This window comes from Ranitomeya variabilis, chromosome 3 (assembly GCF_051348905.1).
Source record: "Ranitomeya variabilis isolate aRanVar5 chromosome 3, aRanVar5.hap1, whole genome shotgun sequence".
In the NCBI taxonomy this organism is placed as follows: Eukaryota; Metazoa; Chordata; class Amphibia; order Anura; family Dendrobatidae; genus Ranitomeya; species Ranitomeya variabilis.
In genome coordinates, this window is record NC_135234.1 from 64,502,105 (window position 1) to 64,515,170 (window position 13,066).

The 13,066-nt window shown below is 41.6% G+C and overlaps 1 protein-coding gene across 2 annotated transcripts; it reads left to right on the plus strand.

Moving 5' to 3' along the window:
- The first annotated feature begins 1,028 nt into the window (after window positions 1-1,028).
- On the plus strand, window positions 1,029-8,197 carry LOC143815155 (uncharacterized protein C3orf38-like). Of its 2 annotated transcripts, XM_077294088.1 has the most exons (3): window positions 1,029-1,174; window positions 3,162-3,184; window positions 7,403-8,197. In XM_077294088.1, exons 1-3 carry the CDS (start codon window positions 1,084-1,086, stop codon window positions 7,826-7,828), a joined length of 540 nt encoding a protein of 179 aa, XP_077150203.1. In that variant the 5' UTR covers window positions 1,029-1,083; the 3' UTR covers window positions 7,829-8,197. The 2 variants fall into 2 exon arrangements, with proteins under 2 accessions (XP_077150203.1, XP_077150205.1); XM_077294090.1 differs by lacking the exon at window positions 3,162-3,184 and having other exon boundaries at window positions 1,049-1,174.
- The last annotated feature ends 4,869 nt before the right edge of the window (window positions 8,198-13,066 follow it).

Consider the following 13,066-nt stretch of genomic DNA (forward strand, 5'->3'; position numbering starts at 1 on the left):
ACGCTACCTTAACCATCCTATGGCTATAGCCACGTGTATAGAAGCGCTGCTTGAGCTCCTCAGCCCTGGACTCGAAGTCACCATCAGACGAGCATATTCTGCGGAGCCGGAGAAATTGCCCCACTGGCACAGAGCGAATCATGTGCTTAGGGTGACCCGAGGAGGCAAGTAGTAATGTATTAGTCGCCGTCTCTTTCCTAAAAATGTCAGTTTGTAACAAGCCAGACATGTCTCGCCTGATGGTGACATCCAAAAAATTTTGGTATTGGAACGACCTACTCCATAAAGCTATTGCACCACCCAAAAAAAAGTTGAATAAAACAAGGTCAAAAAGACGAATGTAAATAAAAATGGTATAGCTAAAGATGTCATCTTGTCCAGTAAAAAGCAAGCCACCATACAGTAGAAAAATATAAAAGCTATGGGTCTCATAATAAAGTGATGCAAAAATATTTTTTTCTTGTATAAAATAGTTTTTATTGCGTAAAAGCAGCCAAACATAAAAACGATATTAATGTGGTATTGCTATAATCGTACTGACCCGAAGAATAAAGCTGTCTTATCAATTTTACATATCTATATATGTAAAACTGTATACTAATTTTTATATCTCCTATTCTTTCATGTATAACAGTGGACACTGGATGGTGTGATGACATCACTGATTCGCGCCATCTGATGTCCTCTGCGTACACCGTCCTTTACAGCTCCTGTACTCCTGTCCCGGGCGGCGTTGACAGCAATTCTATCTGCATATTACAGGCACGAATAATATTGAGGGCAGGTAACGTAGTGACACCCGTGGTCTACCCTGCCTACCCATCATCCCAGCCTTGGCCACGATTATTACCAAAGGGTTATGCTGGAAATTGTAATTTCCCAAAAAATAAATAGAAATCTCTTTAGAGATTTTTCACTAACATGATCTCGTAAGAATAAAATACGAGTCTGGGGCACTGCTCACATATTCGGTATCCATACTACATATTTTGCAGTCATTTTGCTGTAATGATGCCACTCCTTTCTACTTTTAGTTTCGTTTCCTCAGATATATTTCCCTGTCTGTACAGCAGCTGCTAAGATATGGAGGAATACATGAAACAGGAGTCACGTCTGGATGTCTGCACAGGCACAACGGAAGAAATGGCACACGCAAATCACTCGTGTCCAACAGGTACAAGTTTAATGACAGCACAAGAGCAGCATGTATGGTAACGTCATTGCTTCATAGGAAGAATACATGTTATAATTTACTGAGTTACAAGTTGTGAAGGTTATTCGGTGTATTATCCGCCTTTAGTAACGTGTATAATGCCTATACCTGCGATTTGCTTACTGTGTGACCTGCTCTATGTATAAGATAGCATTTATCTGCAGCAAAGATTCAACAATATTGGAGGTAATCTTTAGAAAACAAGACAGGGTAGACAAATGCAGTCCCTACTGCTGCAACTAGTTCTGTGACTACTAGGGAACACATCAAAATGGCTTCCCCCTTCCACAGCCCTTTTCCTCCAGCATAGTTAGATAACATGGGCAATAAGTGTTCAGAGAGGGGATAGCTCCTTTTAGGACACAGAAAAATTTGCAAAATTTTCTACATTTTTTTTTTCCACTCAAGATGGGGTGCAGAGTGTACATTAATGAAAAAAAATGAACGTTTTTGAATTTACCAAATGGCTGCAATGAAACAAAGAGTGAAAAATTTAAAGGGGTCTGATTACTTTCCGTACCCACTGTATGTATGAGATAGCCAAGATGATTGTCAATAAAATGTTGGCAGTCTCACAATTGAAGCAGTAGTGGATGGTGAGATATGAAGCCTGAAAGTCAAAAGTACAAAACGTTGTTGCCCTTTTGCTCATCAATGTAAATAAGGACTTTCTGAGCAGTCAATGACAGAACCGGTCATAAATGCCAGGATGGTTCGGCGAATCGGCGACCAATGGGAATGTACTTTTTATATCCCCATGTGATACTGGTCCAGTTACAGTTATTTTATTGTTTTAGTGCACCTCATGTGTTTTATTCGTGATTGAATTTGCTGACCACCAGCCAGCAGCTACTCCATGGACACAACCTGGGACCTCTGCAGTAAAAGCCACATTCCGAAAATAGTAAAAACCTGATTATTCCCTGGGATCTGCTAAGCGAAGTTGCTTGTACCAGGTCTGGCTGTGGAAGTCTTAGAATTGTATAATCTGCAGATTACATTATTCTTTTGTAATTTATCTCAATTGTAATAAAATAAGTGAGATTCATTGACATGGCACAAAACAACCTGCTCAGCAAAGATTGGAGAGGTCTAAACTCTGAATTGTAGTGATTGTCAGAAAATTAATAGAAAAAAATCCTTATTTTATAGGAAATCATGAATGTGCCAAGATTTGAATTCAGCAGATCACTCAAATGTGGCATGAAAATTTGACAGGTGTTTCTAGATATGAGAGCATAATAAAGGCAAGGTCTATAAACAAATAAATACTTTGTCTCTCACCTTCCTCGCCACTGCCACAGACCGCAATCTGGCCTCTTCGTTCCACCTTCCTTTCACATGACATGCTCCATGGCCTTCTTCTCTGTGCATCAGGGCTTCTGACACCGAGCAGGCCTCTGACGTCAATTGGCGGCACACTTCATGACATCAAAATCCTACAATGAGTGTCTTCTGAGACTTAGGCTACTTTCACACTAGCTTCGTTTGGCCTCCGTCGCTATGCGTCGTTTTGGAGAAAAAACGCATCCTGCAAAAGTGCTTACAGGATGCGTTTTTTCTCCATTGACTTGCATTAGCGACGCATTGCGACGGATTGCCACACGTCGCATCCGTCGTGTTTTGGCGGACCGTAGGCACAAAAAAAGCTACATGTAACATTTTTTTTTTGGGCGTCGAACTCCGCCCCCTCCTTCCCGGACCTTACAATGGGGCAGCGGATGCGTTGAAAAACTGCACCCACTGCCCCCGTTGTGCGGCGCTTTCAACGCTAGCGTCGTTGCGTCGGCACGTCGCATTGCGATGTTCAGTGCATGACGCTAATGTGAAAGTAGCCTTAGACAATTTTGTTTTGAAAAATTTGAGGCAAAGTCAAACAAATTGGCTAATCTCTAATACTATATTTTTACTATATAAATTTTGAATATTTTTTTATTTTGTATTTCAGGTGGTGAGATCATTGCTACGCAGGTAAGCTGTGCTCTAAAGTCATTGTTCTAAATGGTGCACCAGTGTGTACAATGGTGACATCTAATTATTGTTAATAAAGTGGTTCTTTGCCATCCATACTGTCCTCCCCGTCAGAAGAGGGCAAGTTTTAGAATGAAAATTACCGTATGTTATCTCTTATACCAATATTCAAATAGACATAACTTTATACTGATTGTTTTTGTAGCTGCTGAAACTTTAAGAATTTTTTCATCATTTTCTTTCAGGACATGTAAATAAGCATTTAATTTCTACGAGTTTTGAGTAATAACAAACGTGAAATTAATGCAGTTTTTTACTACTCAGAGTTAAAGATGAATGGATCGATTTGCAGGACTCCGACCCAGCGTCCAGGTCAGTGGTAACTAGCGGCTAGATGGGAATCCCACAAATCTCATACCTTCTTGCATTCTGTAAACAGCTGGTGCGATGTCATCTGTATGTAGCACAGAATAGATGATGCTGCACCAGCCTTGGCAAATGATATGCTGCATCGGCGATTCTGGAAGGTGAGAGATTCGCGGGACTCCCGTGTATCCACCGAGTACCACTGACCTGGACGCTGGGCCGGAGTCCTGCAAATTGATCCACTCATCTCTACTCAGCAATGGCATACATTGTTACAGGGATATGTAAATGCTTTATTGTTTTGTGTGTTCATTGTTTACTTGCATTTTGTTTATTTATTTTTTTTTAACATTTTCTTGTAGTTCCATCAATGCCCAGACTGATGAGGATAAAATAAATTAAACTTCCGTCCTCAAGGAATAAACCTGTTGAACACCTGATCATTTTTCTGATCATGATCATAGTAGTGATAATAGTTATTCTTTGGTTATTAATTAAATCTGCAAATCTGCCATAGATATGACCTTTTCTGATTATTGCTAATTTTTATGGTAACTACAAAGGGGCGTGGCTCACAGGATTCTCTGGGGGCGTGTCTTAGGGCTGCTCTGTATTATTACACTGTGAGCACCGACCACTTGCTAAAGATGATAAAAACTAGCCCTAAATAAAAAGGCCCATAGCTCTAGGACTGCAATTTGGACTTAAACAAAACAAAAAAAATATTACTCAGGGGAGCAGTGGGACACACAAAAAATAGTAAAAACTGTCCACTGTTGATCTGGTGACAAGTCCTGTTTAAGCATTATATATATGAATTAAGGGGGCACCACGGATATAACAGTGGGATACACACCAAGACCTATACAATGGCAGATACTAAAAGCAAGAGAAGACAGAGTAGGTCAAAAATATGGGGATCACCACACACTTGAAATAGACAAAAATAGAACACAGCTTTATTCAAGTAAATACACATGTAATCACAAGATACTAACATTTAAAAACATTAAAACAGGGAACATAACCCTAAACGTAAGCCCACAATGAGGCTACACCCTGCGCATGACTCTCAAAGATAGTGACAGTATAACCTAAAGTGTAGCAGCTATATAGACAGCATTGCCACAAATAACCTAATAGCAACATAAACAGTACACATACACAGCCCTCCAGATGCAATATCCTGAAAACACAATAATTCTCTAGCATTACTTAGCCAATGATTAAGCATAATGCCATGGCTTGTCCTCAGACGGTATGATAGATGACTGATGATGCGAGATATGGCTGGTTTCTAAACAGATATAATAATATGAAAAAGCTGCTTGCTAAACTAAGGTCATCGTGTACTGTCAGTACAATGCACCTCCTAATTGGTTTTGTGGGTTTGGACAGGGGCATATGCCATCCTAGCACACATCAGCTGCTACGGCTGAATGTGTGCCCATGTACACCCCTCCCTTATGGCCAACCACATACAATACCCAGAAGTGGCCTGGTGCAGTGTCCTAAGCTTATAAGAGTGAGGCACAGGTTGAGCGGATGCCCAACGCGTGTCACCACTAACCAGTGGCTTCGTCAGGGGTGATAGCCGCCTTACGTGCCTTTGATTTAAATACACATATGTTAATTAATCATACCCGATACAGCTGTGTTCCTCATGATCCACCACGTGGAGTACACAGGAAGTATGGTATGCCATCATGAGCTGTTTTCTGGACAAGGCGCGCATGCACCGGCGTTCAGAGGGTGAAAGTGCAATACTCGCCCATGGTTACCAGAGCGACGCATATACAAAGCACCCAGCGCTTGCTTGCTGCCTGAGTCAGTTGCTCAGTAACAGTTCCACAAAGCGCACATGCGCTGGCGTACAGAGGGCGGAAGTGCGATACTCGCCCCTGGTTGCCAGGACGACACATAAACAAGCACCCAGCGCTTGCGCGCTGCCTGGGTAAGTTACTCGGTGCCAGTTTAACACTCCTCTTGGCGCAGGCGCGTTAAACAGTATTATGTTGCTTAATGGCAATTGTACAACTGTAGTATTCCAGTCCACATACCTAACGGACACGGACTGTGTGCGTAACGACTTGCTATACTGATGAATTCTTAGTGAATGAGAATTCCAAAAATAGGACATATCTAATGTTTTCGACATACAAGATCAAATGAAAAAATACTGCTCAGCTATGGTAAATTCACACATTCAACCCCTGGCCCCCGTGCATAGGTTCAATTCCTGAATCCATACACACTGCCCATCAATGAGGAAATACACAGATGGAATACTAGTTCAGGAACACACCTTCATTAGTTGAAAATGCCTAACACCTTATAAATGGCTGTTTATTCAAACATTAAACATGAAGTAGAAGTGATATACATAATATTTTCTGCACCATAGATTGACACAAAGACTACTGGGACGCCCTGCCACTATGTATAAGCTTCAATCTTACACCCATAGAGAATATCTAATCATGAAAACCTACATGAGTGAAATAATCCCTAAAGCATGCCCCTATGCCTATCCGCATACCCAGTAATAGGACAGCAATCTACGTATCCAATTGTGACTGATTATACATTCAAGTACCGTGACGTAGAGATGGTATATTTGATACGTATTCGGATAAAAGGATACTACTCAACCATAACGAATTGTCACAAGAGTACTCTAAGGCACCCAACCACTATATATGGGCACAATCAAGCTACCCAAACCATCTATACCCTTGAAGCCTAAGCTTAGGCATGCTGTCTATATAGGCTGCATAAGATTACATATACACCAGGAAACCACAAAACATGGCACATATATCACCCATCAGGTCCGAAGTTTGACCCAATCTATAGGCATGCTGTCTATATAGACAGAAGATATACATCAAATTTGTTTGTAAAAGCCAGTAAACAGTAAGTCCTCATTGAGGCCAGAAGAAGTAGCACTATTCAGTTCAAAGATCCATTTGGATTCCCGTCTCAATAGTTCCAGAGTGATGTCTCCACCTCTGATGTTGGTTTGGACTCCTTCTAGTCCCAAAATTTTTGTTCCACTCCACTGTGAGTTGTGTTCAGCCAAAAAATGTGAGGCCACAGATGTGAGTGTCTTCCCCTTTGCCTTATCAGTCTTAACTGTTGTGATGTTGGAAAAATGCTGTTGGATGCGTCTCCTCAGTTCTTGTGTCGTTTGTCCGACATACACTTTGGGACATGGGCATACCAGGGCATACACCAGATTGCGTGAATTGCAATTAAAATAGGCCTTAGTTGAAATCTGAAAAGGTAAAGAGGGTACCATAATTAGTTCATCACCAGCAGTAAAGGGACAAATATTGCAATTCCCACACAGGAATGTGCCTGTGAGTCTCATCCCCCTAGTTAGTTTCCTAACTGGTCATTGAAAGTGACTGTGGCTAAGTCAATCTCTAAAATTCCTAGCCCTCCGTGCTATTAAGCTTGGTTGTGTGGCAATATGGGGGTGGAGTTTAGACTCCCCAAGCAGAATGCCCCAATATTTATCCCCATCGGTTTCCCAGATGCCCTTGTCTGGGGTTGTAAAAGTTTCTCCCTGCTGTTATCCCTAGCAGCGACAAAGGCTTGTGAGATCACATTCTTCGGGTAGCCTCTCTCCCGAAATCGTGTGGTCAGTTCCTGAGACTGTCTCACAAAGTCCTCCTGTTGACTGCAATTCCTCTTCACTCTATAGAATTGGCCCTTCGGGATTCCTTTCTTTAGATGTTGTGGATGGAAACTCGTAAAGTGCAATAGTTTGGGTAGTATGGGCTCACTGCCTAATTTACTCATTTTTATCACACATTCAGACTTAATAAGTGTTATTGTTGTTTGCAGATGGCCAACGATCAACTTGGAAGACGTATATGTGAATGGTTCTACTGTAAATTACCCATACAGATACATGATACTCATCCACCTTTCAACAAACTTGCATCTTATTATTTTACGGAGAATGTACAACTTCAGTGCATCTATAATATAGATGGACAAAACAGAATACACTGTACAGGTTGTAAAATAATTGTTTGGGTTCTGTCTGGAATATTCAAAGAGGAGAACCTCCGCTTCAGTCCAAACTTGGAAGGTGGAGGACTAAAGACTGAACAGGACAAATATGGAATAGTGACTGTGGAAGTGTCTGGGACTGTACACAAGGACAATTCTTATATCGGTATATTTGATCATACATTCACAGCGGTACGTTGCCCAAGTACTGGAACATACAGAATTAAATCAGTTGAACTAAAAATGGAGACATAACTGTATATCGGAGCTACTTGGACATCTTTACAACCAATGCATTCAATATAAATGTAAGACTATGGTTTAATATCTACAGTTCTTTTGTGTTTCCAAGGTAACAGACAATAATCAATCCCGGTGTGTAATCAGTAGCTCAAGCCATGTGTTTCTGTCCCACCATCTGCCCCCGTTTTACTTTTGCAGGTTAGGGAGGGAGTCAGAAGGGGTGAAGAAAGACATAACTACAGGTCCAATTGTAGTCTGCAACCATGGAGACACATATATCTGCAGAGAAGCTATATGCAAAGAAGTAACATATTTGTAATCAGTTTCTTCATTTTAGCTATTTTTAGGTGTAAGCGCAATAAAAATAATGGTTTCTGAAATTAGCATGGTGTTTAGTAGATTATATTTTCATAAATGTTGCTTGATTTTCTATTTTATCACTCTGAAAACTGAGGTTTGCTAAATAAGAGATAACTTTTGAAGCACATTAAATGATTTTCTTTTTAGAATACTTAATTGAGTCCATTAACTAATACAAAAAGAGTCCTTATTCTCAGAAGTATTGTAGTTTAATTCATGTTAAGTAGAACAGAAACAATTTTTTTCTGTTTCACGATTATTAGGCAAGTGAGTATTTTGACCATATCATCATTTTTATGCAGATTTTCCAACTCCATGCTGTATAAGCTTGAATGCTTATTGGATAACGCTTATCAGGTGATGTGTATTTGTGTAATGAGGGAGGTTGTGGCCTAAAGACACTGTGACGCTGGGTATCGTTACTTCTCATGGACAAGCCGTAAGGGAGGGGAATCAAAAAGTCTGAGGTCAAATGCCAAGGGTGTATGTCAAAGGCAAAAGGGCAAGACAAAAGAGAAAACAGGTCACAGTCTTAGGTCAGAAGTTCAACACAGTAGCAGATCAAGGCAAAGGGGCTAGGCAAAAGAATAGTCAAGAGGAAATGTCCCAGAGCAGGCAGCAAAACAACAGACAGGCAAAACACAAAAGCACAAGGCAGGCCCACCAACAAGCAAAGCTATGACTTGCAATCGTCTTACATTTGCCAGCCAGCTAAGAAGCAAGGCAATCACCCAGAAAGGTGAAACCTGGAGGAAGCCCAGAAGATCCGGCCTGATTGGGCTGCTAGGCTTTCCCAAATTAGCATGAGGATAGTTGGCACGTCCCAGTCCCTGATAGCCCCGCTGCCCAATCTCACACACAATGCTAACAGCCCTCTATTGGGTGGCAGAGCTGTCACTCACTGCATCCCTATGACACAGTGAGCAGTGGTTTTGTGACAGTTACTGTGCAATATCCTATATGAAGGTGGATAGAATTATTAGGCAGCTTGTTTTCCTCGGGCAAAATGGGTTAACAAACAGGTTTAACTGACTCTGAAAGATAGAAAATTGTTAAAAGTCTTACAGAGGGATGCGGTTCTCTTGAAATTGCTAAGATATTGGGGTGCTATCACAGAACTATTAAACGTTTTGTTGAAAATAGGGTCGCAAAAAACATGTTGAGAAAAAAAGATGCACATTAAAGGGCTTGTCAGGTCCAAAATGATAAGTCTGCAGTTAATCTGTGTGACTGCAGACTTATAAATCCCCCAAGGGTATTCGCCGGTTTCTGATTTGGGACCGCCGTGTACGTATGCATTATGCATACTTCCGGCCAGAGTCTGGCCTCGCTCTATACATTTGTATTGAGTGAGTCTGTGCCCCATCTAGTTGATCAGGCCTTCCAGTAGGCGTGCCAACTGGTGTGCATTCTGGTCTCGATGGGTTCTGGCCTGAAATATGCATATCGCATAGATTACCACCGTTCCTGGCTCAGAAACTGGCGAATCCCTGCAGCGCACAGTGCGTGCACTGGAGAGGGTGGGGGGTATTAATAACTCTACAGTCACACAGAGTGACTGCAGACTTATCATTTTGGACCAGACATCACCTTTAACTGCCAAAAATTTGAGGAGAATCAAACGTGAAGTGACCAGGAACTCATTATCCTCCAGTGGTGTCATATTCCAGAACTGCAACCTTCCTGGAGTGCCCAGTGACCAGAGAAATGGCCGAGGTAAGGAAGGCTGAAACCTGACTACCACTGAGCAAGACAGAAGTTGAAACATCAAGAAATACCTGAAGACAAATTATTCAAAGCTTTTATCGACTGATGAGATGAGAGTGACTGGTTACAGACTAGATGGATGGGTCTGTTTATGTCTTTGCTGTGAGACGGCATCTAAGGAGTTAAATACATGGGATCAGAGATATACTGTATCTCAGATGGCCGTCGTTGGACTGCCCATACCTTGCCACTGTCTGTTGGCAAGGTGTGGGTTAGGTTTCCAGGGTTGAGTGAAAATATGATGTTTCTTTTTTATTTTAATATTTGCAGGAGGAATGTGGTGGCCATCATACATTGGAAGGGCTACCATACACTGTGGGGCTACTGTGGTGGACATCATACAGTGTGGGGTGCATTATATTGTGTAAGTGGTCACATCATGCTGTGTATATGGGAGCTGTGGGGACATCATACTGTATATAGGGGATTTGTGGGCCTATCATACTGTGTATACAGGGGAGTTGTAGGGGAAATCATACCGTGTATAAAGGGGAGTTGTGGGGGTACATCATATTGTGTATAAAGGAACTGTGGGGGACATCATACTGTGTATATGGGAGCTTTTAGCCCTGATACTGTGTTAAAGGGAGCTGTGGGTCCATCATATTGTATATAGGTTACCTGTGGGCAAATATACTGTGTATATAGAAGAGCAGTGGTCCATCATACTGTGTATAAGGGAGCTGTGTGGGACAACATACTGTGTATAGAGTAGCTGTGTGTCCATCATACTTTGTATAGAATAGCTGTATGGGACATCATACTGTATATAGGGTAGCTGTGGGTCAATCATACTGTATAGAAGGGAGCTGTGGGCTCATCATACTATGTATATTGAATATAGAATAGAAGAGCAGTGGTCCCATTACACTGTTTATAGGTGTGTTGTAGGCACATTATATTGTATATAGATGAGCTGTATGGGACATAATACTGAATATAGAGTAGCTGTAGGCCCATCTTACTGTGTGTAGGGGAGGTGTGAGCCCATCATACAGTGTGTAAGGGAGCTATGGGCCCATCATACTGTGTAAAGGAGATCTGTGGGCCCATCATACCATGTACAGTTTTGCTCAAAAGTTTACATACCCTGGCAGAATTTTTGCTTTCTTGGCCTTTTTTCAGAGAATATGAATGATAAACACCAAAACTTTTTCTCCACTCATGATTAGCGGTTGGGTGAAGGTATTTATTGTCAAACTACTGTGTTTTCTCTTTTTAAATCATAATGACGACCCAAAACATCCAAATGACCTTGATCAAAAGTTCTCATACCCTGGTGATTTAGGACTGATAACATACACAGAAGTTGACACAAATGGCTTTGACTGGCTACTAAAGGTAACATCCTCACCTGTGACCTGTTTGCTTGTAATCAGTGTGTGTGCATAAAAGCTGATTGAGTTTCTGGGATCTAGACAGACTCTTGCATCTTTCATGCAGCCACTGACGTTTCTGGATTGTGAGTCATGGGGAAAGCAAACGAATTGTCAATGGATCTATGGGTAAAGGTAGTTGATCTATATAAAACAGGAAAGGGATGCAAAAAGTCATCCCAGGAATTGATAATGCCAGTCAGCAGCGATCAAACTGTGATTAACAAATGGAAAATCAGGGGCTCTGTAAAAACAAAACCACGGTCAGGTAGACCATCAAAAATGTCGTCCACAACTGCCAAGAAAATTGTTTGGGATGCAAAGAAAAACCCACAAATAACATCAGCTGAAATACAGGACTATTTGAAAACTAGCGGTGTGGCTGTTTCAAGATGCACAATAAGGAGGCACTTAAAGAAAAATGGGCTGCATGGTCGAGTTGCCAGAAGAAAGCTATTACCGCGCAAATGCCACAAAGTATCTCGCCTACAATATGCAAAACAGCAAAGAGACAAGCCTCAAAACTTCTGGAACAAGGTAATTTGGAGTGATGAGACCAAAATTGAACTTTTTGGCCACAAACATAAACGTTTCATTTGGAGAGACGTCAACAAGGCCTATGATGAAAGGAACACCATTCCTACTGTAAAGCACGGAGGTGGATCGCTGATGTTTTGGGGATGTGCGAGCTACAAAGGCACAAGAAACTTGGTCAAAGTTGAAGGAAAGATGAAGGCGGCACGTTATCAGCCAATATTGGAGGCAAATTTGCACTCATCAGCCCAGAAACTGTGCATGGGATGTACTTGGACGTTCCAACATGACAACGATCCAAAACACAAAGCCAAGTCCACCTGTCATTGGCTGCAGCAGAACAAAGTGAAGGTTCTGGAGTGGTCATCTCAGTCTCCTGACCTCAATATCATTGAGCCATTCTGGGGAGATCTTAAGCGCGCAGTTCATGCTAGACATCCCAGGAATTTACAAGAACTGGAGGCTTTTTGTCAAGAAGAGTGAGCAGGTTTACCATCTGTGAAAATAAAGAACCTCATCCACAACTATCACAAAAGACTTCAAGCTGTCATTGATGTTAGAGGGGGCAATACACGGTATTAACAAATGGGGTATGTGAACTTTTGATCAGGGTCATTTGGATGTTTTAGGTTGTCATTATGATTTAAAAAGATAACACACAGTAGTTTGATAATAAATGGCTTCACCCAACCACTAACCATGAGTGGAGAAAACGTTTTGGTGTTATCATTCATGTTCTATGAAAAACAGCCAAAAAAGCAAAAATGTTGCCAGAGTATGTAAACTTTTGAGCACAACTGTATAAGGGAGCTGTGGGACCATCATACTGTGTATATAGGAGAGTTGTGGGCTCATCATACTGTGTATGTGGGATCTGTGGGCTCATCATAGTGTGTATAGAAGAGATGTGGGCTCATCTTATTGTGTATAGGGCAGCAGTGGGCCCATCTTACTGTGTGTAGAGAGCTGTGGGCACATCATATTATTTATAGGAGAGCTTTCGGCCTATCATAATGTGTATAAGGAAGCTGTAGGGGTCATCATACTGTGTATAGAATAGCTGTGGGACAATCAAATTGTGTGGAGCTGTGGGCCATTATACTGTGTACAGGGAAGATGTGTGTCCATCATACTGTGTGTACAGGAGTTGTGGGGGACATCATACTGTGCATAGGGAAGCTGTGATGGACATCATAATGTGCATAGGGGAGCT

Coding starts and splice junctions, on each gene's coding strand:
- LOC143815155 (XM_077294088.1), top strand. CDS start 1,084: ATGGAGGAATACATGAAACAGGAGTCACGTCTGGATGTCTGCACAGGC. Junction 1,175..3,161: donor AAATCACTCGTGTCCAACAG/GTACAAGTTTAA, acceptor TTTGTATTTCAG/GTGGTGAGATCATTGCTACG. Junction 3,185..7,402: donor GTGAGATCATTGCTACGCAG/GTAAGCTGTGCT, acceptor TGTTGTTTGCAG/ATGGCCAACGATCAACTTGG.